General features: G+C 35.1%; 1 protein-coding gene, 1 long non-coding RNA gene and 1 other non-coding gene across 3 annotated transcripts in view; 1 reads left to right on the top strand and 2 right to left on the bottom strand.

Moving 5' to 3' along the window:
* DSG1 (desmoglein 1) overlaps positions 1–23144 on the top strand; it is a 35189-nt gene that overhangs the window by 5765 nt on the left and 6280 nt on the right. Inside the window, exons 2-14 of the mRNA XM_032151720.2 lie at positions 2927–2962; positions 3220–3351; positions 4545–4700; positions 6149–6293; positions 7271–7437; positions 9254–9388; positions 9680–9865; positions 12330–12589; positions 14294–14433; positions 15722–15997; positions 19411–19544; positions 19885–19954; positions 21917–22125. Of these exons, the coding sequence (XP_032007611.1) occupies positions 2927–2962; positions 3220–3351; positions 4545–4700; positions 6149–6293; positions 7271–7437; positions 9254–9388; positions 9680–9865; positions 12330–12589; positions 14294–14433; positions 15722–15997; positions 19411–19544; positions 19885–19954; positions 21917–22125 (2046 nt within the window). The remainder of the gene's footprint in view (positions 1–2926; positions 2963–3219; positions 3352–4544; positions 4701–6148; positions 6294–7270; positions 7438–9253; positions 9389–9679; positions 9866–12329; positions 12590–14293; positions 14434–15721; positions 15998–19410; positions 19545–19884; positions 19955–21916; positions 22126–23144) is intronic.
* Positions 19329–23144, bottom strand: part of LOC116468097 (uncharacterized) — a 12339-nt gene continuing 8523 nt past the window's right edge. The window contains exon 3 of the long non-coding RNA XR_004247992.1: positions 19329–19659. This is a non-coding gene — a long non-coding RNA (uncharacterized LOC116468097). The remainder of the gene's footprint in view (positions 19660–23144) is intronic.
* LOC116470006 (U6 spliceosomal RNA) lies at positions 21299–21401 on the bottom strand. The gene has a single exon (XR_004248449.1). It is a non-coding gene; the product is annotated as a U6 spliceosomal RNA (small nuclear RNA).

Below are 23144 nucleotides of genomic sequence, written 5' to 3'. Positions count from 1 at the left end.
TCTCAAAAAATGCTACTATCTTGTCCCTCTGTTCCCTTTTATCACCAATATCTTGAAAAGGTGACCATCTTTATGTCCTCCTCTCCTCCTCTTATTTCCTAATCCCTTGCTGTCAAGCAAGTGCATGTTCCATCCAGCTAAAAATATTCTCTTGAAGGTCCCTCAGAACCTCAGGATTTCCTCAGAATTCACTCTGCTCAACTTTTTTACCTCATCTCTTTCAACCCCATCTGTCTTTCCATTTTCCTTTTCATCTGACCTCCATTATAATGCATTATATTTTTCTATTGTTTCTTTCGCCACTCCTCTCTTTCACCACTCCTTCTCTCCTTCCTTTTTTTTTTTTTTTTTTCTTTTTTGAGACAAAGTCTTGCTCTGTCCCCAGGAGTGCAGTAGTGCAATCTCCACTCACTGCAACCTCTGCCTCCCGGGTTCAATTGATTCTCCTGCCTCAGCCTCCCAAGTAGCTGGGACTACAGGCATGCACCACCATGCCCAGCTAATTTTTGTATTTTTAATGGAGACAGGGTTTCACCATGTTGGCCAGGATGGTCTCAATCTCCTGACCTCGTGATCCACCCACCTCAGCCTCCCAAAGTGCTGGATTACAGGCGTGAGCCACAGTGCCCGGCCCTCTCCTTTCTTTTTTTTTTGTTTGTTTGTTGTCGTTGTTCCTAGTTCTATAAATGTAGGAATTCTCCCAGTTTTATCCTCAATTGCAGGCTGATTCTTGACTGTATCCTCTACTTTAGGAATTTCAAATTCTCACATGATTTCAACTATCCTGCCTGTGCAGATGTACTCAAATCTGCATATGCAGCTTGAACTTTTGCTTGACTTTCGATACGTGTTTCCAATTGCTGATCATCTTCACCCAGGCATTATCTGGCATCACAAACTCGATGTGTTCTAATCCGCTAAATTCTATTACTGTCTTGCTCCCAATCCCACAGTTTAAAACTGCCATCCCCTGAGCTTCCTCCTTCTCTTGAACACCCCCATCCCATTTGTTCTCAAGCACTGCCAATGCTATGCTGCAGTATGCCTTGATCTTTCCCCATCCATTCCCTCTGCCTCTGCTCCAGCGTACTTCCTACTCACCTCCAGTCTGCTTTGATATAGAGACCCTCAACTGCTCACTGTCTGTAATCACTGCCTCTTCCCACTAGTCCTACCAATTGTTGTCAGAGTAAGCTTTAAAACCACGATTTTATCATGCCCTTCCCACGTCTAAATACTTCAATATTTTCCTACTGCCCACAGGCATTTAATATTAGAGCTGGAAAGTTACCTGTGTAAAATTTAGTCTACTCTTGTCATTTTACAAGTGAGAAAACTAAAGTTCAGAGAACTGAGGAAATACGTTGAAGATTTTCCAACTCTATCAAGAGTCAGATTTCACTATTTTGCCTTTGAAAGTCCAAGAGTGACTTTGTATCAGAGTTTATTCTAGACTCTGAGCAACAGAAAATAAGCTTACACCAACCCACGACATTTTTAAGCAGACTTGGCAGTTTTTAGATTACAAATCCAATGGAGAGTCTGACTGTATGACGAAAGCTACTTGGTCTTCTGCCCAGGCTGTCTCTCATGGGAAAAAGAATGACCCAGCTTCATAAAGCTGGAAAGATTTCTTAGTCATCTGCATAGCTTTCCAAAACAAACAGCAAGCACTGGCGCTCCAATGTAGTAAGGGAAGTGCAATAACAGATAACAGATGCATGCACAATTCTGTAGCTATGAAGAAATGGCTTTCAAACAGACAAATAAGGTATGCCCATCTCCCATCCCACACTCACGAACAAGAGAGAGGGAAAAGTGTTCATAAATTCACAGGTAGCAAGGAGCATGCATTTACATGACTACCATTTCATCATTTCAGTTCTGCACCCAAGATGGGCTCTACAGATAACATTTCAGTTACATGTTTTAAAATTTGGGTCATTTACTTTTCTTTGTTTTTCTTCATGCTGTATTACTATTGTTGTATGTAAATATCACCAATCACAAGGATAATAGGTTAGTTTAAAATCAGAATTTTTTGAGTTCTTAAAGTTGCAATATAAATTCTTTGTAGCATGTTTTCCTTAGTAGTAATTTACTTGAGGGAATAGGCTATCTCATATTTTATTACAAAACCCACAGCTCAAGTGAAAATTTATGCTAAATTGTATTGAATTATATTTAGCCATAAGTTAATATCCAAGACTCAATTTCCTCATCTGTAAAATGGAGATAGTATTAGTGGTGACCACATGTATTTGTTGTAAAGATTAAGTGCATAGATTTACATAAATACATAACCTAATACCTAGCTATTATTTAATAAATTATGAGTAATAACAATCATAATTATTAATATTAAACACACAGTGGATATGTAATTCTCATAATAAAAACATTATCTTTTTATACTTCTTATATTGATCATAAATACTTATTTTCTGAATTATCTATTGTGGCAATTTTTTTAAAGTAGATATTAGAGACATTAAGTTTATATTTTCTTTAATGGTACAATTAAAATTAACTATAAAAAGAACTTTTTTATATTTTTAAATGACTACTGTTAGTATTTTTAAATGTAAACTATAATTTTCTTACATCAGTTATACAAATAAAGTTTTTCATACTTTGCAATTCTGAATAAATTCAATTAAAAGTTGAAAATTTCTTATTTAAGGAGAAATACAAGTACAAAATAATAGTAATAAAAAGAAGAATAAATTGAAAGGTAAAAACAAAAATTCTTAGCATCATCATCAGACCCAAGACATAAACCAAATCCACCTGCTATTTGGCTGATAAAATAATTTTAATGACTCACAAGCCTATGGTTTCATGTTGTTTTTAAAGTAAATGGATAATACAAATTTTAAAGCATTTAATTAAAAAATAACTAGTGTGATTATCTTATTTTTTACAGGTGGTGGTAGAAGTTAACAGTGAATTCCGAATCCAGGTAATATATAACAAATCCATTTTTCCAAATTTTTAAACAAGAAAATAATTTGAGAATAACAATATATTTTCTGAAGAAAATGTATTCTCATAAGTCAAGTTCATATAATGCTAAAATTAATAGATTACCAAAATTACCAATTTTCCCAATTAAGCATCCTCTATTTCTGAGATTATACCCTCTTCCAAAAATCTCAGTGGAATTTGAATTACAAATTCAAATTAATATATACCATTTCTTTATTGCTGTCATTTAAGGTAAGAGATTATAACACTAAAAATGGCACCATCAAATGGCATTCAATCCGAAGGCAGAAACGTGAATGGATCAAGTTCGCAGCAGCCTGTCGTGAAGGTGAAGACAACTCAAAGAGGAACCCAATCGCCAAAGTAGGTATCAACTCCAAAGCATAACATTGAAAATCAGAATGGATAAAGTTTCAAAAGAAACTGTCTGTTAAATATTTCATGAACATGTCTCACCAAGAAGCTATGATACAGAACAGAACTATAGTCATCTAGATGATGAAAACTGAAACTCATAAGGAGAAATTAAGAAATGCAGGTGCTCAGAGAAACAGGTAAACGTTTCACCAATGACTCACCTCATTGGTGAAATGCATACACATGATCATGTGTTATCCCAAACTCCAGATGAAAAAAGATCATTATTTTAATAAAGAATTTGGCTTTCAGCACATTCAAAGGAATTACTTCAATGTGTGCTCTTTTTGCCTCACAATGTATTAGAATTGAATTGCTACTTTTTTGTTTGTTTATTAACATTCACAAGGTGCCCTCTCTCATACCCCTTTTCTATTCATTTTTCCCTATCTTCCTTTCTGCATACACACACACACTCAGAAACACCCCCCACAAATTAATGAACATACAGATACACACGTCCACAGATACACACACAAATATACACATACATCCACACAGACACTCACAAATACTCCCCACTAAGATTTATTTACAGCCAAACAATATTTTATTTCAAAGAAAGAGTTCTGGTTTCTATAACCATTTATTTGCGTGGTCTCCTTCCTTTTCTGCTAACACACCCTTCCCATTTTCAGAATTCAAGCTTCCACTCAAACCCAGATAACTCTTGTCACCTAAATAAATCTACTTTCTTCGAAAACTTTACATTTAAAACAAATTGAAGATTAAAGTTGCATAATGACAACATTGGTAAACTCCTTAAGAGGGCAAGGAGTTTCCTTCTGTTGCTCCAGTGCAAGCACAGACCCTGCAAATAATACAAGATCAAATTTTAACTGTTGAATGAATGAAGGCATGCATGATGATTGCATAGACTTAGATATAGTAGGGTGATATTTTGCTTTTTTTCTTGTTTGATAAAAGTAGAAACCGAATTTCTTTGATTACATTGTCAGTTACCATTGAAAATATTACAGCTGTAATTGTTAATCTTATCTAGGAAAATAATTCTCCATTGTCAACATTTCCTAAATAACAAGGTCATCACACGCAACAACTCTCAAGAAAGCTGTCATATATCAAATATAGAATTCTATTTGCTCCCTGTAATATTTTTACTTTTGTTCCTTCTGCAGATTCACTCTGATTGTGCTGCAAACCAGCAAGTTACATACCGCATCTCTGGAGTAGGAATTGATCAGCCACCATATGGGATCTTTGTCATTAATCAGAAAACTGGTGAAATTAATATAACATCCATAGTTGATCGAGAGGTCACTCCTTTCTTCATTGTAAGTGGACTTCATGTCAATATATATGTTCATGCTTAAATTCTCAGAAGCTCTTAATCTCAGATCTTACTTAATTTGATTTCAAGAGTCTCAATATTTGGCATTTTTGGTTGTTTCTTAATTCACGAGCTTCCCATGACTGAAAAGAAATGCAAAGATTAAGAGAGAAGGAAATGTTTCACTTAAGTGTCAGCAAAAACGCTAACCTGTATACTATCCTCATTGGCAAACTAGAGTATTTGTTTGGAAGGACAAATATCTAACTTTTTAATTTTTCCTTTTTTAAAAAATTCAGTAAGGAGTGTTACCTTATTTTAAGTCTAATGTCAAGTAATGATTCTAGAGCTACTGCAGGACTGTTTTCTGAGCAAATATACTTTACTATAAATTCATATTTCTCAAGCTCACCTGAGCTCCGAATGCACCTTGAAAATGCATCCATTCTTAAGTGAATCTCACTCCATTCTTTACAGGAGCTGTCACATAGCTTAGGTATCCTATCTCTTCAAACCCTCAACCTCATTTCCACTTTAAGCAGTTGACCTTGTGACCAATTTCACGAAAAAGGCTGAGGCAATCCATCACAAACTCCCACAATTATTTCTCCCTCACCCAGATCAGAAATGTTCTTCATTAAATCCAAAAGCAGGATCAACTGTGTGCTTTTTCCCACAGTGTATTCCAAGACATTTCCATCGTCCTATAATTACCAGTTACTTGGAAAATCATTTCATCACCTCTGTTTTTCTGTCTCCCTTCTGCTGGTTCCTTGGCTACTCCCATTTCCCTCTATCATCATGGCCAACACTTCTTAATATTAAAAACAGAAATAAAGAAACCCTACGTTGCTCCTGTTACTTCTTCTATTAAAACCCCATCAATCCATATCCCAAAACACCTTCAAATAATAATCGATATTTGCAGTTTTCACTCACACTGCCTGCCTGTATTCCTCATACAACTTTAATTCTTTAGCCTTCAATTCCGAATCTCTATTTCTCCCTTCTATCCCACAATGATCCCCCACAAACTTTAAAAAGGCATGCTACCCTGTTAGCTTTTCCTTGGGGCACAATGCATTTTTTACATCTTTATTATTTTTTTAGAGACAGGGTCTCATTATATTGCCCAGGCTAGTATCACAATGCCTTTATATATGAAATATGCCATTTTGTAAAATAGTACACATTACACTTAGGGACGCTTCAAATACAAATAATAATAGTAATAATAATAATAATGATAATAATATAAACCCCCATGTAGCTACTACCTAGCTTAAGAATGCCACATTTGCTTTCCCTTGGTGACTGTAAGTAGGGCTTGTGCCTATGTTCTAATTAAACATAATAATTCTTTTAATTCGCCACAGTGCTAGCATAATGCTCAAAGTAAGAACTTAATAAATCTGTGTTTCACTGTATAATTATTTCTCTTTTCTCTCCCAGATCTACTGCCGAGCTCTGAACTCAATGGGCCAAGATTTAGAGAGGCCTTTAGAGCTCAGAGTCAGGGTTTTGGATATAAATGACAACCCTCCAGTGTTTTCAATGGCTACATTTGCAGGACAAATAGAAGAAAATTCTAACGCAAGTAAGTAATGTAGTGGCTTCCAAATCACTCCTAACAGCCAGGCACCTAACTGGAGACTAAACTATGTCAAAGTACACATCATGAATGTAAGAGATAAACTATAGAAAAGATGCAGAATAGCAAGTCTTTCCTTTCAACTACGGAAGCAGCTCCAAACTGAGAGACACAAGGCGCGATTCTAAAGCAATGAGAAGGATTTTTCTCACATAACTCTCAGGTCAGCCCTGTAGAGGAGTCCTAACAAGAAATTTTAAAGGCATTTTGCACAGTGGTGGCAGAGGCATCAGGATGTGAATTTAGCCTCCCAGTCTAACTGTACACAGACGATCCCACCCTTTTCTGCTCCTACTGCGTTTTTTCCCCCTTTTTAAATAAGAGACAGGACAATATATGTAGTTAAACAAGCATTTCTTTAGATCTACTAATTACCTTGCACTTGACGAAGGATCACCCAAAACAAAACAGTAATAATGTATATTTATCAAATGTGCATTATTCATTAGGAACTTTATATAGTATTCTCTTATTAATGATTTAATTCTCACATGAATTCAATGGGGATGGCAGTAATATCATCCCCATTTATAGATATAAAAATTGAGACCAAGATCATATAGCTAGAAAGTGTTGAGAAAGGGGAAAATGTTGGTCTGGCCTTATTATCATTTTGTTTTGCCACAGCATCCTTTAAAAAAGAAGAAAATATACTAGAAGAAGAAATAGAAAGCCAGAGTATCACATTTCCTTTGTTTCCCAGTTATCAGCAATGTCTAGATTCCTAGTAAAATGTGACCTTCTTGTTAGGCAAAGATATACAAAAGAGCCAAGATATCCATATGTTGAAGGAGTAGAAAGGGAAGACAGTGAAGTCTACATCATATGGATCAACTAACTCAACACTTTTTTGGAAAGGTGATATACTGTACTGTAACAAAAATGTAAATCGCTTATTTGCAATCAATTTCCCTGATTTCTAGATACACTGGTGATGATACTCAATGCTACTGACGCAGATGAACCAAACAATTTGAACTCAAAAATAGCCTTCAAGATTATAAGACAAGAACCTTCAGATTCACCAATGTTTATTATCAACAGAAATACTGGAGAAATTCGAACGATGAATAACTTTCTAGACAGAGAGGTAATTCTTTTTCTTTAAGTGGGTTTTTGGTCTCAAAGGAACTGATTCTAAAAGCAAGGATACTGAAGAGACAAAGAGATGAAGAAAATGATGTTTTAAATTTTTACTTGTTTTAAATGTTTAATTATCCTAAACATCATTTTAAAATGATGTTTTAAATTTTTACTTGATGTGTTAAATTTTTAAATTATGTGAAAAAATATAACTTTTGCACATAATTCTTTCATGTAAGAAATATTTTTTAAATGAAAAAGGGAGGATTTTTCAATTACATTTTGTGCTGACATTTTTCATATGATTAATTAATTAAAATTTGCTTCAATTTAAGAAAACTATATTGTGAAAGTACATGAAAATATGCCTAAGGTAGAATCTAAGGTAGAATCAAAAGCTCCATTTCTCTAAAAAGTGTGTTCTATAATAAAATGAATTTAGGAATCACTTGCTATATGTCCACGTTTTGGTGAGTTACAATGCATGTGAGTATGCTGGAGGCTCCAATAATATTGACACACTAAGTTCTCTTTCTTTAACCTAGCATATCTAAGCTCCATTGACAACAGAATTCTTGTTTTTCCTATGTAACATCTATTGATAGCCCACCCATTCATTTACTTTGGGAAACGAACCACAGGATAAGAATGATGCATAGGAATTAAATGACAGCCTGACCAATCTTTTTATTTACAAATAAGAAAATAACTAGTGATGTTAACAGAGTACAATCAGTATTATGAGGTTTCTAGCATGCCTTGTGATTTTATGATTTAGTTTTAAAATATGTGCTTTTTCATTATTTAAAAAAAATTGTCTTTTAATAGAATGTTGCTGACCTAAATGTACATTAGGGGCATAAGTGAGGAAGCTTTATTTTCTGATGGTATTCAATTAATTTTGTTTTAATTATTAAAAATGACAATCTTCTTGCTGATGACTTTTAGGTTTAGGATAAATCATATTATTTTAATACTCTTTAATTATCTAAATGTTATAAGTTTCTAGGTTACCTAAGTCTCCTTTTATACATGTTTGAAAATCAACATTAGAAGAAATTGAATGTTTACATTTTTCTCTCTCAAACTGTCTTAAACAGCCCAATGGGGCTTCTTTCATGTCAAAAGAGCTTTCATGGTAAAGCACTGTTAAGAAAGGGCTGTCAGAAGGAAAGGGACTCTGCAGCCACTGGGAAGCCACCAGGGCAGATATTCTCAACCTGGGGTCAATGGAGAGACCTCAAGATGTCTCTATAAAACCCCCTAAATTATATCCACCATTTTGAATGAGTGTGCATTTTTGCATGAGTCAAGGAAAGCCTCCATAGCTTTTACCAGCTTCTAGAAATGTAAGCACCATTGAATAGAGTCAAGAATAGATACATCACCAATAATTCCATTGCCACAACCCACTACCTCTCAAAACACAAAGCTTTGTTTTCTCTTTATATGCTTCTTGCACACTCGGGGGCTGATTATTTAGGTTATGGAATATTCATGCCATAAATTTTTGGTAAACTTAATCTCTCTCCTTGAGATCATTCTGGTTTGTTTTACCCTTTATAAACTTTTTCAACCTCTGGACATATTATTATTAATAAGAAATGAAGCCTTTCAAAAAGTGTTGCATCTTTTGAATAATGCATGATAAGTATTATTGGGAATAATCACATGAAACTTGTGGATTTCCCATATTCTGTGTTAACCCTACCTCTATCATAGATTTATGTAAATGTTGAGCCAACATTTCAAAGAACTTTACATAAGACAAAGTAAAGGCTGTCTACGTCAAGTGTGATATTGCTTGTAATATGTGTTTTTAGCAATACGGCCAGTATTCTCTTGCTGTAAGAGGCTCTGACCGAGATGGCGGGGCAGATGGCATGTCAGCGGAATGTGAGTGCAACATTAAAATCCTCGATGTCAATGATAATATCCCCTACATGGAACAGTCTTCAGTAAGTATTTGTTCTTGGAATTAATAAATCTAAATTCACTATATTCTAAAACATATACGAACAATTCTGCTTACAGAGGCACATGTTATGTTTATTGCCATACAACCCAAATGTAGACACACAACTTTTTCTTGTGTTTATGCAAGAATAGATGGAGTTAAGCAATGAAAAATGAGATGAAAACCACAGATATCTTTTCTAAATAATGAAGTTATCAACAGTCCAGTATAAGCCTACTGTACTTCTCTCTTTCACACAGTTTGTGCTAAGAGTTTTCACTTCTTGTTTCAGTATGCCGTAGAAATTCAAGAAAATACTCTAAATTCAAATTTGCTCGAGATTAGAGTAATCGATTTGGATGAAGAGTTCTCAGCTAACTGGATGGCAGTAATTTTCTTTATCTCTGGAAATGAAGGAAATTGGTTTGAGATAGAAATGAATGAAAGAACAAATGTGGGAATTTTAAAGGTTGTCAAGGTATGGTGTAATTATCCTAAATATTTTGTTTTCTTAATCTTTTTTCAAAATGTTAAGCTTAAAATAAAATGATGCTAACATTTCACAAACTTGACTTAGTGAAAGAATAACAACTACTGTGTTTTAAATTTATATATAACATAGAGCTTTTTAGTGTAGTCTTTCTGCTAATAATCATTTTAGAAAAACAGGTACTGAATTTTAACTTGAAACATTTTGTCAATACAGTACTCCCAAATAGATTATATAAATTAAAAACACATAAAAATATATTTTGTGCTTACAACAAAGTATAATTAATCATTAAGGTTAATGTCTTAAGAATTTTTTAAAGCATATTTAATAGGGGCTTTAAAACTGTGTCCATGTCAACAGTGTAAGTCAATTATTACACATGTAGAATATTCATCATGTAAATGAAAATGTGTTTATTCCTCCAGTGTGTTTTCATAAAATTTAAGTTAAATTACTATAAATGTAGAATTATCACACTCCCATCTCACTGTGGCTGCTGATCAAGGCTTATTAGGAACACAGATATACTGGAAATTTGGTCCAAATCAACCGGTCCAGAACAACTGGATGCCATTCTCTTATGTCCTCCCCATATTAATGGTCCACAATTTACCTGCAGTAAAATTTCATCTGAGGTGTAAGAAAAAAAAATTGCCTCCTAGGGAGCTGATAGTCAAAGTTTCTCCCTGTGCTATACAACTTATACAGTCAATTTTTAAAATCTACAACAGCTATGCATGGATTGTATATGTTGCATGCAATATATATTTTCATGGTAAAACATAATCCCTATTTAACTATTTCTTTTTTCAGAATAGGTCTGGAAAACAGACTCTCAAACAACTCTGCCTCCATAAGAACGTGTGGCTTTTTGCCTCCTGTGTCTTCTTAAAGTGTCACCATGCCTACAGCTTGTATTTAACTTGAGACAGTGTGCAGGTGCTTTAGTTTATCCCTCACAGCATCCCTGCAAATTAGGTTACATTATTTCCATATTGCAGATAAAGACATTGAGGCTCCGGCCGGGCGCGGTGGCTCACGCTTGTAATCCCAGCACTTTGGGAGGCCGAGGTGGGCGGATCACGAGGTCAGGAGATCGAGACCACGGTGAAACCCCGTCTCTACTAAAAATACAAAAAATTAGCCGGGCGTGGTGGCAGGCGCCTGTAGTCCCAGCTACTCGGAGAGGCTGAGGCAGGAGAATGGCGTGAACCCGGGAGGCGGAGCTTGCGGTGAGCCGAGATTGCACCACTGCACTCCAGCCTGGGCAACAGAGCGAGACTCAGTCTCAAAAAAAAAAAAAAAAAAAAAAAAGAAAAGACATTGAGGCTCCAAGAGAGCACAGAATCTGCATAAGTTCTCATAGCTAGTAAGCAGTGCAGCCAACATTTAAACCTAGTTTTCTCTAGATATGAAGTTCACATTCTTTCCATGACACTATTTAGGATTCAATACTGGGGAAATTGGAGTCTAATCTATTTTGCCCCAAACTATTATATTACTTTAGAAAATTATTCAATCTATCTGTCCTCAATATCTCTATCTGTAAAATGGGAATGATAATTGTTTGCCCAGACATATCATATATTAAATCCTTTGTTATAGCTATATACATATATATTTTATGTGTGTGTAATGTATATATACTTTTGATTTTACATCCATTCTTTGAATTGCAAATAAAACCAACATTAGAACAAAGATTCAAAATTTTAGCTAAATAGGGGAGTTCAATGTGTGAAATTCTATTTTTATCTAAATTACTCTTGTGAAATTTTAGAAAAATATATTTGGTGTGTATGGGCCTAATGGCATAATTGTTTGTGGATTTTATGTGTTCTGGATATTAATATCATTTTTCATAAAGAAAATCACTACTTTATTATTTTATGAAATAAATATTTCCTAGAACATGTTGAAGAAAATAGATTTATTTGTATTATACATATATTACATTATATTATCTGATTTGTTCAAAGAGTCACACTTACAGATGTGAAATTTCTTCTAAATAGTTCTTATGGATAAAACCACTCAAATGATTGAAACTCTAATATATTTGACCCACACTGTGTAATAAATAGCTACTTTCTGAAAAACATAAAATGATTGAAGTTAGGATAAATTGTCTTTGCACTAAAAAATACATACATTTGACTATCTGTATTATTTTAAGTTTTAAATTTGTTTGGTGAACGATTAGAGCTCATGTCGTATGTTTCCAACTTTTTAACAATGAATCTAGGGGAATTGAATTGTTTCTTCCTTTATTTGCACAAATTTACATCAATTAAAGATTAAAAATTTAAGAATAGATTGTGTATTTGTGTGCATTTATGTTTCATAAAAGAAAGATAATACTTTTTTTTTGCTATTATCAAACGATTTCTCTTTCACCTGGAACATTTTCTTTTCTTATAATAAAACTATTTTACTCTGTATTTTCTAGCCCTTAGATTATGAAGCTATGCAGAGTCTGCAACTCAGTATTGGTGTCAGAAATAAAGCTGAATTTCATCATTCAATTATGTCACAATATAAACTGACAGCATCTGCAATTTCTGTGACTGTGTCAAATGTAATTGAAGGCCCAGTGTTTCGTCCAGGTTCAAAGACATATGTTGTAACTGGTAATATGGGAGCAAATGATAAAGTGGGAGAGTTTGTAGCTACTGACCTGGACACAGGTAGACCTTCAACGACTGTTAGGTAAGAATGAGATTTTCAACTAATTTTCCTTACATATTGAACTTAAGTACATATGTTCTTTTTATAGATTATAAGTATCTGAGTTAAAATACTTTTCATTATTTTTGAAACTATCATTTAATGGTAAAAAGTACTATAAACTGTTCATTTAAAATGTTTAACTTAAGAAAACATAAAAATTCATGCAAGATGTAAGATGTTAAACTGTAGTGATATGTGAAAATAATATATCTCATAAGTATCGACACTCCTGTATTTCTATATCTTATTGATCAATTAGCTGATTACCACAGGCCGTGATTAGTCCCTCAGAAGAGTTTAAGGAATGATTTTCCGATTGCAAATCTGCTCAGCTTGAAATTAATTAGATTTTATTAGCTCTTTTCAATTATATTCTTCACTTTATTCAGCATTTAATATTGGTTAATAACGCTGGTGTGAAAAATTAGTTATATTAAGGAAAATTATGCCATGTAATTTTTTAAAACTCCATATATGCAAATATTTCTACCAAGTCACAAAAAAATCTGTGCGTGCACATGTACCTGTATTTGCACATGTGACTGTGATAAGAAGAATGGGAGAAGCACTTTACCCATGCATTTTTTTGTTGTTTGGGGGTTTTTTGTTTGTTTGTTTGTTGTTTGTTTTTTGAGATGGAGTTTCACTCTGTCACCCAGGCTGGAGTGCAGTGGCACAATCCCGGTTCACTGCCACCTCCGCCTCCCGGGTTCACGCGATTCTCCTCACTCAGCCTGCCAAGTAGCTAGGATTACAGGCACCTTGCTACCACGCCCAGCAATTTTTGTTTTAGTAGAGAAGGGGTTTCCCCATGTTGGCCAGGTCAGTCTCGAACTCCAGAGCTCAGGTGATCCACCCTCCTCGGCCTCCCAAAGTGCTGAGATGACAGGCTTAAGCCACCGCACTCAGCCCACCCATGTGTTTTAAAAATTCTTTCTTGGTGTTCTCCTCACAGAGTGTGAGTAGTTCTGTTAGAAGTCCTGTCACACTGTACCATGTTGCTGATGAGCGCTCTTGTACCCCACAGGAGTGAGTTCACTGAAGGTAGACCAAACCCAGAGCTTAGCAGAGTGCCAGAGAGAGACAGAGAGAGAGAGAGAGAGAGAGAGAATTACCTAACCAGTGTTTCACAAATAGTAGGTGAGAAGAAAAACACCAAAGTCAAAGATGAGAAAAGAATAGAATAGAGGCTCAAGGCAAGGCCATAGTTTGGAATTAAAAGAGGTCTTGTCAAGTTCTAATGCATGTGGGGAGGAGGAGCAGAAACGGGGGAAATTCAGGCCAAGCTGATGAAGTAACTTCTTTGTAAAAGAGTAGTTTAGAATTAGGAGCAGCCCGGGAAATCCTAGGATCTGGGTCTTCTGTAATAGTTCTGCTGCTACCTAAATCAAATGAAAATGAGACTGCAAGCATCATAGGATTATTCTGACATCCAAGTGGGCATAAAAAGACATTCCATCAGAAATGGGTGCTCAGTAATTTTTTTTTCTTAAATGTAAATCTTGATATATCCCTGAGTGGCCCCATATTGCTAAGACTGCCCTGAAAAAAAAAATAGTCTCTAGTAATTGAAAACTGTATCTAGGGATTATAACTACTCACTGAAAAAAAAATACATTTTAAATTAAAATTTCTTTTTTTAGATAGCTGACATTAATTTGTATCACTTTCTTTCAAATACAGGTATGTAATGGGAAATAATCCAGCTGACCTGCTAGCTGTTGATTCAAGAACAGGCAAACTCACTTTGAAAAATAAAGTTACCAGGGAACAGTACAATATGCTCGGAGGAAAATACCAAGGAACGATTCTCTCTATAGATGGTAAGAAATCAATTTACATTTTTATCTTTCCTAGAGAAAGCTGTATGTACCTTAAGATATTAACATTTTAATTATCACATTTTGAAGTAACCCCTTTCCAACAAAAGTTGTCACACTGGGCATTATAGACTCATATCTTTAACAACTTGAGGCAGTATAATTTAGTAGCTAAGACCATGAGTCCTGAAATGAGACTAGATTTGTGTCTTCTACCATCACTTACTAGCTATAGAATCTTAGAGAAGTTATTTAATCCATCTATAGCTGTTATTTCTTTTTTAAAATGGAGCAATAACAATATATGTTTAGAAGGATGTGATGATAATGATAAAAATAGCAACAAAAACAAAACAACAGGATTAGCATAGTTGAGCTGAAAGGACATGGGCTTTGATATCATATAGACTGGATTTAAACATATTTCTGTTATATACTTCCAGAAAGTTTTTATTCATTTATTTAGAAAGTGTATAAATGAGTCCTAACTAAATGTCAGCCATTGTGCCAGATTCTAGGGTTACATCAATTAATAAAGTCAGACAACTGAGCTCACATCTGTGTAATAAAGATTACAAAAATAACCTCAAACAAATTATTCCCATATTTTTGCTGAATAATTCCACTTTCAATAATCTTAGGAAAAGTTTAAATATAACAAGATGAATGCACAAGATGTTAATTACAGCACTAATAATTAAATATTGAAAACCACATCAATAATAGGCAACTGGGGTAAGTAAACCATGGTCCATTTGATATAAAATTATATAACCATCAGGAACTATGTTAATACAAAGTTTATTAAAAAACAAAAGAATACTTATAGTTTAAAGTAAAAAAAATGGAATGAACCATATGATCACATCAATGTAACATAAATAATAAGCAACCATTCGGCATTATAATTAAGGACAAAAGATCATTTTAAAAAATATCAGCAGGGGTCATCCTTGGGTGCTGCTACCATGAATTTGGTTTCTGGTTTTGTTTTGCTTCTTTCTGTAATTCTATACTTTTCAAATTACATATAATATCCAACTATTGGTAATGTAAAGAAATAATCCAATAAATAGTATTACTATGACTAATAATGTTAGTTACAATAATAATGTAAAAATTTAATTGATTTTTAAAACCGAGTCAAAAACAAGGGATGACTTGCAAGTTAGGAGAAATTATGGGAATAAAGACACTGAAATACATGTTAATGTAAAAAATAATTCTGTATTGTCCAACCATTGCTACACTAAATGTCTAAAATATTCTTCCATTTTGAACGTTATTACAGATACTCTTCAAAGAACTTGCACTGGTACAATTAATATTGACATTCAAGGTTTTGGTGGAGACGACAGGACTAATACAGAGCCGAGCACTGAAATTACTACCAATACTGGCAGACAAGAAAGTCCTTCTTCCACTGACTATGAAACCAGCACAACTTCTACTGAATCTCCGTATGTAGTTTCTCCTGGACCTGGCCCTGCCTCACGGTTATCAGACAATGTACATTTTGGTCCTGCTGGCATTGGACTCCTCATCATGGGATTCTTGGTCTTAGGATGTAAGTACTTTAGCAATCCTGTGTATATGTGTCCCCCCAAAAATGCTGGGGGAGGAGTTAAGTTTTCTGATTCTTTGATAAAACGTATTTTACAAATTCTCATTTTCTGCAATTATAAAGAAACTTCTATGTTTGGCACTGGGTTTATAAGATGAAAAAATTAAACTTTTTGACCCCTTATAAGACTGTGGAGGATAAAAACTTATTTGCAATAAGTCTCAGTGTAATGGGAAAGTGCCATAACAAGCAGGCTCAAATTGCTATTTCAGTGAAGAAGACAATCAGAAAAGGCTACAGAGGGCCGGATGTGGTGGCTCATGCCTGTAATCCCAGAACTTTGAGAGGCCAAGGCGGGCAGATCACTTGAGGTCAGAAGTTCAAGACCAGCCTGGCCAATATGGTGAAACCCACGTCTCTACTAAAAATACAAAAATGATCTGGGCATGGTGGTAGGTGCCTCTAATCCCAGCTACTAAAGAGGCTGAGGCAGGAGAATTGCTTGAACCCAGGAGGCGGGGGTTCAGTCTCAAAAAAAAAAAAAAGAAAAGAAAGAAAAGGCTACAGAGAAAGAGTAAACTCTGAGTTGCATTTTAAAAGATGAATAAGAATTAGCCTGATGGACAAGAGAAAGGGAACACAAAACAAGGGGAAAAAAATCTATGTGCAAAAACCCAAAAGAATGAGAGTGCAAGGTACTGCAATGAAGAACTCCAAAATGCGCAAGAAATAAAAGACGTGCGTGACAGCATGGTGAAAGTTTAGACTAAAAGATGGGCAGGGGCCAGGTCTCAAAGAGATTTTATTTATACTAACACTGCACAGTATTAATAAAAGGAGAGTCAAATAGACGAAGGGTTAAACTCTGGTTTCTAAGCCTAATTGTCTGAGTCTTCCGAAGATCACCTAACCTTTCTGAGCCTTGCTTTTGTCATGTATGAAATAATACTTACCTTAAAACAATGCTTTGATGATGAAAAAGAAGTACCACACATGAAGCATTTACATGTTCTATGGCCACTAGGGTAGAACTAGTCAAGCGTCTAGCTATGAAGGTAGAATCCAATGGATTCTCCAGGTGGCCGTTAACATTACCTCGAATGATGATAGAAATTAGAGCAAGATAAACCACATGGCACAGTCTTTGAGAAATGAGAACAGGAGCTCTAAAGTAAGCAGGTTGTAGTCTGCACATTACAATTAAATTAATGCAAACATTGTCATTTTCAAATGTGGAATCATAAAATCTTAATGTCAGAAGGTACCTCAGATATTTAAATCAAACGCTCACACAAAACGTGAAGTCAGAGCACTTACATATAAAATATTTTTTCTACTTTCATTTTTCTTAGCACATGAACAGCGACAGATATTTTTTGGACATTTATTTGTGAACTGGGTTTTCTCTGATTTTAAATAACTCATGTTTTTGAAGTTTTAATCAACACTGGGCTCATCTAAACAACGTGTCTGGCCATGGTGATAACACAGCTTAGAGCTGGAGTTCTTTTTCCAAAATTTAAAACATGTTTCCAAAAAATGAAATTTTTACATTGACAAATAAGAGTTTATTCTTACTGGCTCATAATTAATTGAAGTAATAACCAGGAAAAGTTCTATGAAACAGAGAAAAGGGAAAGAGAGAAAGAAAAAAGCATTTTCATCAAAATGAACCAAGTGAAGTTGCAGAATATAACATAAAATACATATGAAAAGAGTTCATTCTCTCTGTTATTCATATTTATTACCAACTAACATTGTAAAATGTTTAAATGTAATACTTCATAAGAGTAACTTAATTACCCAAGTGCTGATTATCACTACCGTAAATAATACCTAACTTTCATGTTGAGTTTTGTTTGTTTGTTTTCTGTTTTCTTTTGGGTTTTTTTTGTTTGTTTTTTTGTTTTTTTGAGATAGAGTCTCACTCTGTCACCCAGGCTGGAGTACAGTGGTGCAATCTCGTCTCACTGTAAACTTCACCTCCCAGGTTCAAGCAATTCTCCTGCCTCAGCCTCCTGAGTAGCTGGGACTACCCACGCGCACCACCACACCTGGATAATTTTTGTATTTTTAGTAGAGACAGGGTTTCACCATATTGGCCAGGATGGTCTCGATCTCCTGACCTCGTGATGCACCCGCTTTGGCCTCTCAAAGTGCTGGAATTACAGGTGTGAGCCACTGCGCCCAACCTGAGTTGGTTTTTTATACTGCTGACTACCTCTGGGTACTGTAGTTAATAAAGGATTTATAAATTATATATAGGCCTTAGAGTCATCATTACCTGTAGACCCAAAGTTTCCTCTAGTAGATTTTCAGAAAACCAACACATGGGCTTCTTTTCCTCTTTGTTTCTTTTTTCTTCTCTCCCTCTCTCCCTTATGTCTATCCTTACTACCTTCCTTCTTCCCTAATTTACTTCCTTCTTTTTTCCTTTCCTCCTTCTTCACAATTTTAATTTACACATTCTTTCTTTCATCCATTTATTCAAAACCATTTACCAAGATTAGATTATATAAGAGGCTGATAATAAATAGATAAATAAGAAAACTCCACTTGATTAACAGCAAAAGACAGTGCTAAGCAGTGTGATGTTTTCTATTTGTATAAGAGTTATTGACAGAAAAGACACTTGCATAGGGGGAAATAGCAGCCTCACAGAGAATTGTTGGAAGCATGAATAAGATTTTACTGTTGAAATAAAGGCAAGCATATGTTAAAGGAAGAAAATAAAGACACGGAGGAGAGAACACAAAGGATCAAATATATTGCCTGACCTTTTCATCTTTCCTTCTTCTCTCCTTTAATATTTTCCTAAATAATGACGTGGAAAGATTAATCGGTTTTAATAATGTAATACTATCTGTAATTTTTTTTTTTTTTTGAGAGAGGGTCTCACTCTGTCATTCAGGCTGGAGTGCAGTGGCACAACCACCGCCCACCTCCCTGGTTGAGCAGCCTCAACTTCCCTGGCTCAAGCCATCCTCCCACCTCAGGCTCCAGAGTAGCTAAGACTACAGGCAAAAGCCCCCATACACGCCTAATTTTTGTATTTTTTTGTAGAGATGGGGTTTCACCATGTTGCTCAGGCTTGTCTCAAGCTGCTGGGCTCTAGTGATCCACCCACCTCTGCCTCCCAAAGTGCTGGAATTACAGGTGTGAGCCACCACGCCAGGCCCACTATTTGTAATTTTTAATACTATAAAATAAACTAAAATTGACTGCAGTCTAATATACAGAAGCTCCCATTTACTTTGGGGTCTGACCATCATTCAGCTTGTATTCTGAAACTTTCATAATTTTAGAACCCACCGGAATTATATTATGAATTCAAATTTAACCATAAAAAATCAGGTTGTTTTGTTTTTTATTTGTACTCAGTGCTAACTCTAGTATTACTATCCTTCCACCACCAGTGGTCCCATTTTTGATGATCTGTTGTGATTGTGGAGGTGCTTCTCGTGGTGCAGCTGGCTTTGAGCCTGTTCCCGAATGTTCAGATGGAGCAATTCATTCATGGGCAGTAGAAGGACCACAGCCTGAGCCCAGGGTAAGTGCCATATTCTAAGAAATACCCGTTGGTAGTCACTGAAATTCAGTCTTTACACATGAACCAAGATGGCCACCATCACTCACAGTCTATGCTGTTTTCTGTGCTGAAAAAGCTAATGGAGAAGATGAAGAGGAATCAAAACCACAACAAAATTAAATGGAAGTAACCAGGGAAGGTTTTCTAAGTGAAGTTCACATTTTAAATGGATTTCAGAATTTCCTAAATAGTATTTTTTTTAGGAAATCTGAGGTAATTTAAGAATAAACAAAATGTATGACTATAGAAAGATTAGAGTCATTGGTCACTACAAATGAAAATGTTGTTTCCTGTCTTTTAGGATATGACCACTGTCATACCACAAATACCACCTGATAACGCAAATATAATTGAATGCATTGACAACTCAGGTAAGAAAAAAGAATTTGTTTAGCAACTCAAATGCTTAAGTAGGAAGTCTGTTTTCTCTCTTTGATTATTGTTTTTTGATGATCTTATTTTTCTTCAAAAGTGTTTATATCATTCTTTTTTAAATGACTAATTTGTAAATTAAATGGCAAGGAAAAACCTACAGTAATTATTATTGTTATATGCTGCATTTTAAAAATTTTCCTCAACCATCAAAGAGTACTTAGAAGATGACCAAATTAGGATCTCTATATATGCAGAAGTACTGAATTGTAACCATGAGTAAGTTTTAGTCAAGATTTTTAATTTAATAGAGCAAATTTCATTAACATACATACACACACATTTCATACACATATATACACTAATTAAAATTAAAGTACAACCCAACTAAAATAGACCTGTGCTCATTTATTGAGGCTAAAATCTTTATACACAATTAATTTAAGGATTCAAAATTGCTTTGACTTTAGCTGCTTATTATAACAAAGAAAAAACTGCATCCATTTTCAATATCATCACAAATATTACCTAAAAAATATTTGTCTAATTTCTTTAATTGAAAGCAGGTAGGTGAAACACTATCAAAATCTTTCTAAGCTCTCAGCTGAGATTGTGCGCACATAGTGGAGTTTCTTCCAGCACATGGTTAAGACTGTTTAAATACAACTTGCCTTAAAACGGGAATCTAGACCAGTTCACAGGCAGAACCCAGGAAACAATTAGAATTTCACAGTAAGTGGATAACTACCATTATAATAAAAGAACAATTAAAATAACATCTCATATCTGTGAAAATAGTTGTATCACATTACTTTTCTCAAGGTAAATAAATACTACTGGTCAGCTTATTTTTCTCATAGTCTTTTTAAACAGTAACCATTGTTTTCTACTTTAACAGGCATAGAAATGTGTATAACTTGTAGAACTGGAGCTTATTCAAAGAACTGGACACAGTAGTCTTTAAATCTATTTCTCCACCTGATTTGTCCATTTTCATTAATAACCCCAATGTCTTCTCACCTCAAAAGCAGAATCTCATTGTTGACTCGTATTCACTGACACCAAATCAGTTCTCAAGACTTATAATCAAATCCATCAGTATTTATTTACACGTTTGTTCCCATTAAATCCACAAACTTTTGCACAAATTTTGAACAAAGCACCATAAGAGGCACCAAGGAAAATTGAAGAAAAACACACTGTTCCCAAACTCAAGATCCTTCACGTACTAAAGCCAGTGGATACATATCCCACTGACAACATTCTTCATTCCATAGGAGTTCCACGGTCCTGGCCATCATTTTATCTCACCTACCTCAAATATTTCTTCTCTTTTTTAAATTAAAAAAAAGAAACACTTGACCAATTTGCATATCGTCCTGTGCAGGGGCAATCCTAATCTCTATATAGTTCTAATTTTAGTATATGTGCTACTGAAGCGAGTACCTACCTCAAATATAGTAACAGGCTTCCATTTACTCCTCCCATCCAAGTGCAAACCCAAGATTCTTCATGAAAACCTTTCTCCTCACATAGCCATGGCCTCCTCTCTGAAAGCCAGTGGTTCTCATGTCTTTTTCTGGATGTCTTGTGCTTCTAGTTATACACTGGGTCATTCTTACACTATTTTTTTAACTTTCAGAATTTGAGTATTTTTCCTCCAAGTTCCTACAAGTTGAAATCAAATGCTTTAGGACATAGATTTTTTTTAAGTCCTCTGCAGCCTTCACTTCCAGCAGAGAATATAGTAATCTCTCAACAGATAATTATCAAATTAACAAATTAATAATATTATTTTGAGTTCAATATTGTATTTATATCTTTCTTTATGTATTATCTTTTTATTTCTTTGTTCACAAATGCATACCTAAATGAAAAAATCATATATTACAAGGCAAGTTGTTAATTTTTAGTTTATGATAGACTAAAGAAAATAAATTTAATTTGATCAACACTTTTAGGAGTTTATACAAATGAGTATGGTGGCAGAGAAATGCAAGATCTGGGAGGAGGAGAGAGAATGACAGGATTTGAACTAACAGAGGGAGTTAAAACTTCAGGAATGCCTGAGATATGTCAAGAATACTCTGGAACATTAAGAAGAAATTCTATGAGGGAATGTAGAGAAGGAGGTCTGAATATGAATTTCATGGAAAACTACTTCTGTCAGGTAAGGTCCCTAGCCACATGCCTTTCTCGCCATCCATGTGCCCGCTGCTCTTCACCAAGCTTTCACTAATTCCTAAAGGGGCTTTGGCAGGAGTCTCCTAACTAGATTCTCAGCCTTTAGTCTTTGTGCCCAACAATCCATGCTGTTAATGAATTATATATCTAAAGCTCTGACCTGAGCACTTTACTCCCCAACGTAAGAACAGCCAATGGCTCCCAGCTCTCTTTTGTTCATGGCGTGCAATCCAAAGTCCTTAACATGTTAATTAAGATTGTTCACAAAATGAACCCTCCCTCTCATCTCCAATTACTCCTTGCCATCAACTCCACTTGCTGAGTACCTTTGCCACAGACCTTTCATCTCCATGTGTTTGCTTATCCTGTGCCCCTCCTGGAATGCTTGCATCCCACTATGTCTCTCACAAACTCCTGCCCATCCTTCAAGACCCAGTCCAAATATCACTCTCCCTCCGAAGGTTTTACAGTTAACCCTCTCATCCAAAATAGGATTAATGTTTTCTCATCTGTATTTCTGCAGTACTTTGTTTACACATTTATAGAACCTATCATTGCTAAAATCTGTCAGTTTATATGTCTACCACCACTTTTAGTGTCTCATCCATATATTCTCTACATTATATTGCCAGTGCATAGCTCAGTTCTAGACATAGAGTCAATGGTTAATAAGAGTAGGGTCAAGAGCCATAGTCCACTTCCAAAACATTGTAAGAATGAGCTGCAGGTGGTGGGAAGAGCATGAAGCCTGGTGAAGCAACCGCAGGAGAATTAACTTTGCCATCCCCAGGAAGAGATGTAATTGTCCATGGTTACACACCATGTGATACCCAACCTTCAGGAAGTTCCTGTCTCTGATACTGACTAGAAAAACATTTCTGTCCTTCTACATTCTGGCCTAAAATGGTTTCATTAACTAACCTAGTAGTTGGTTTAAAGAGTGGCTGATATATACTTTTTTTTTTTTTTTTTGAGACGGAGTCTCGCTCTGTCGCCCAGGCTGGA

This window comes from Hylobates moloch, unplaced genomic scaffold (genome assembly GCF_009828535.3).
Source record: "Hylobates moloch isolate HMO894 unplaced genomic scaffold, HMol_V3 SCAFFOLD_5, whole genome shotgun sequence".
Lineage (NCBI taxonomy): Eukaryota > Metazoa > Chordata > Mammalia > Primates > Hylobatidae > Hylobates > Hylobates moloch.
Note: the sequence above shows the minus strand (reverse complement) of the source record. Positions and strands in the feature narration are given on the sequence as shown.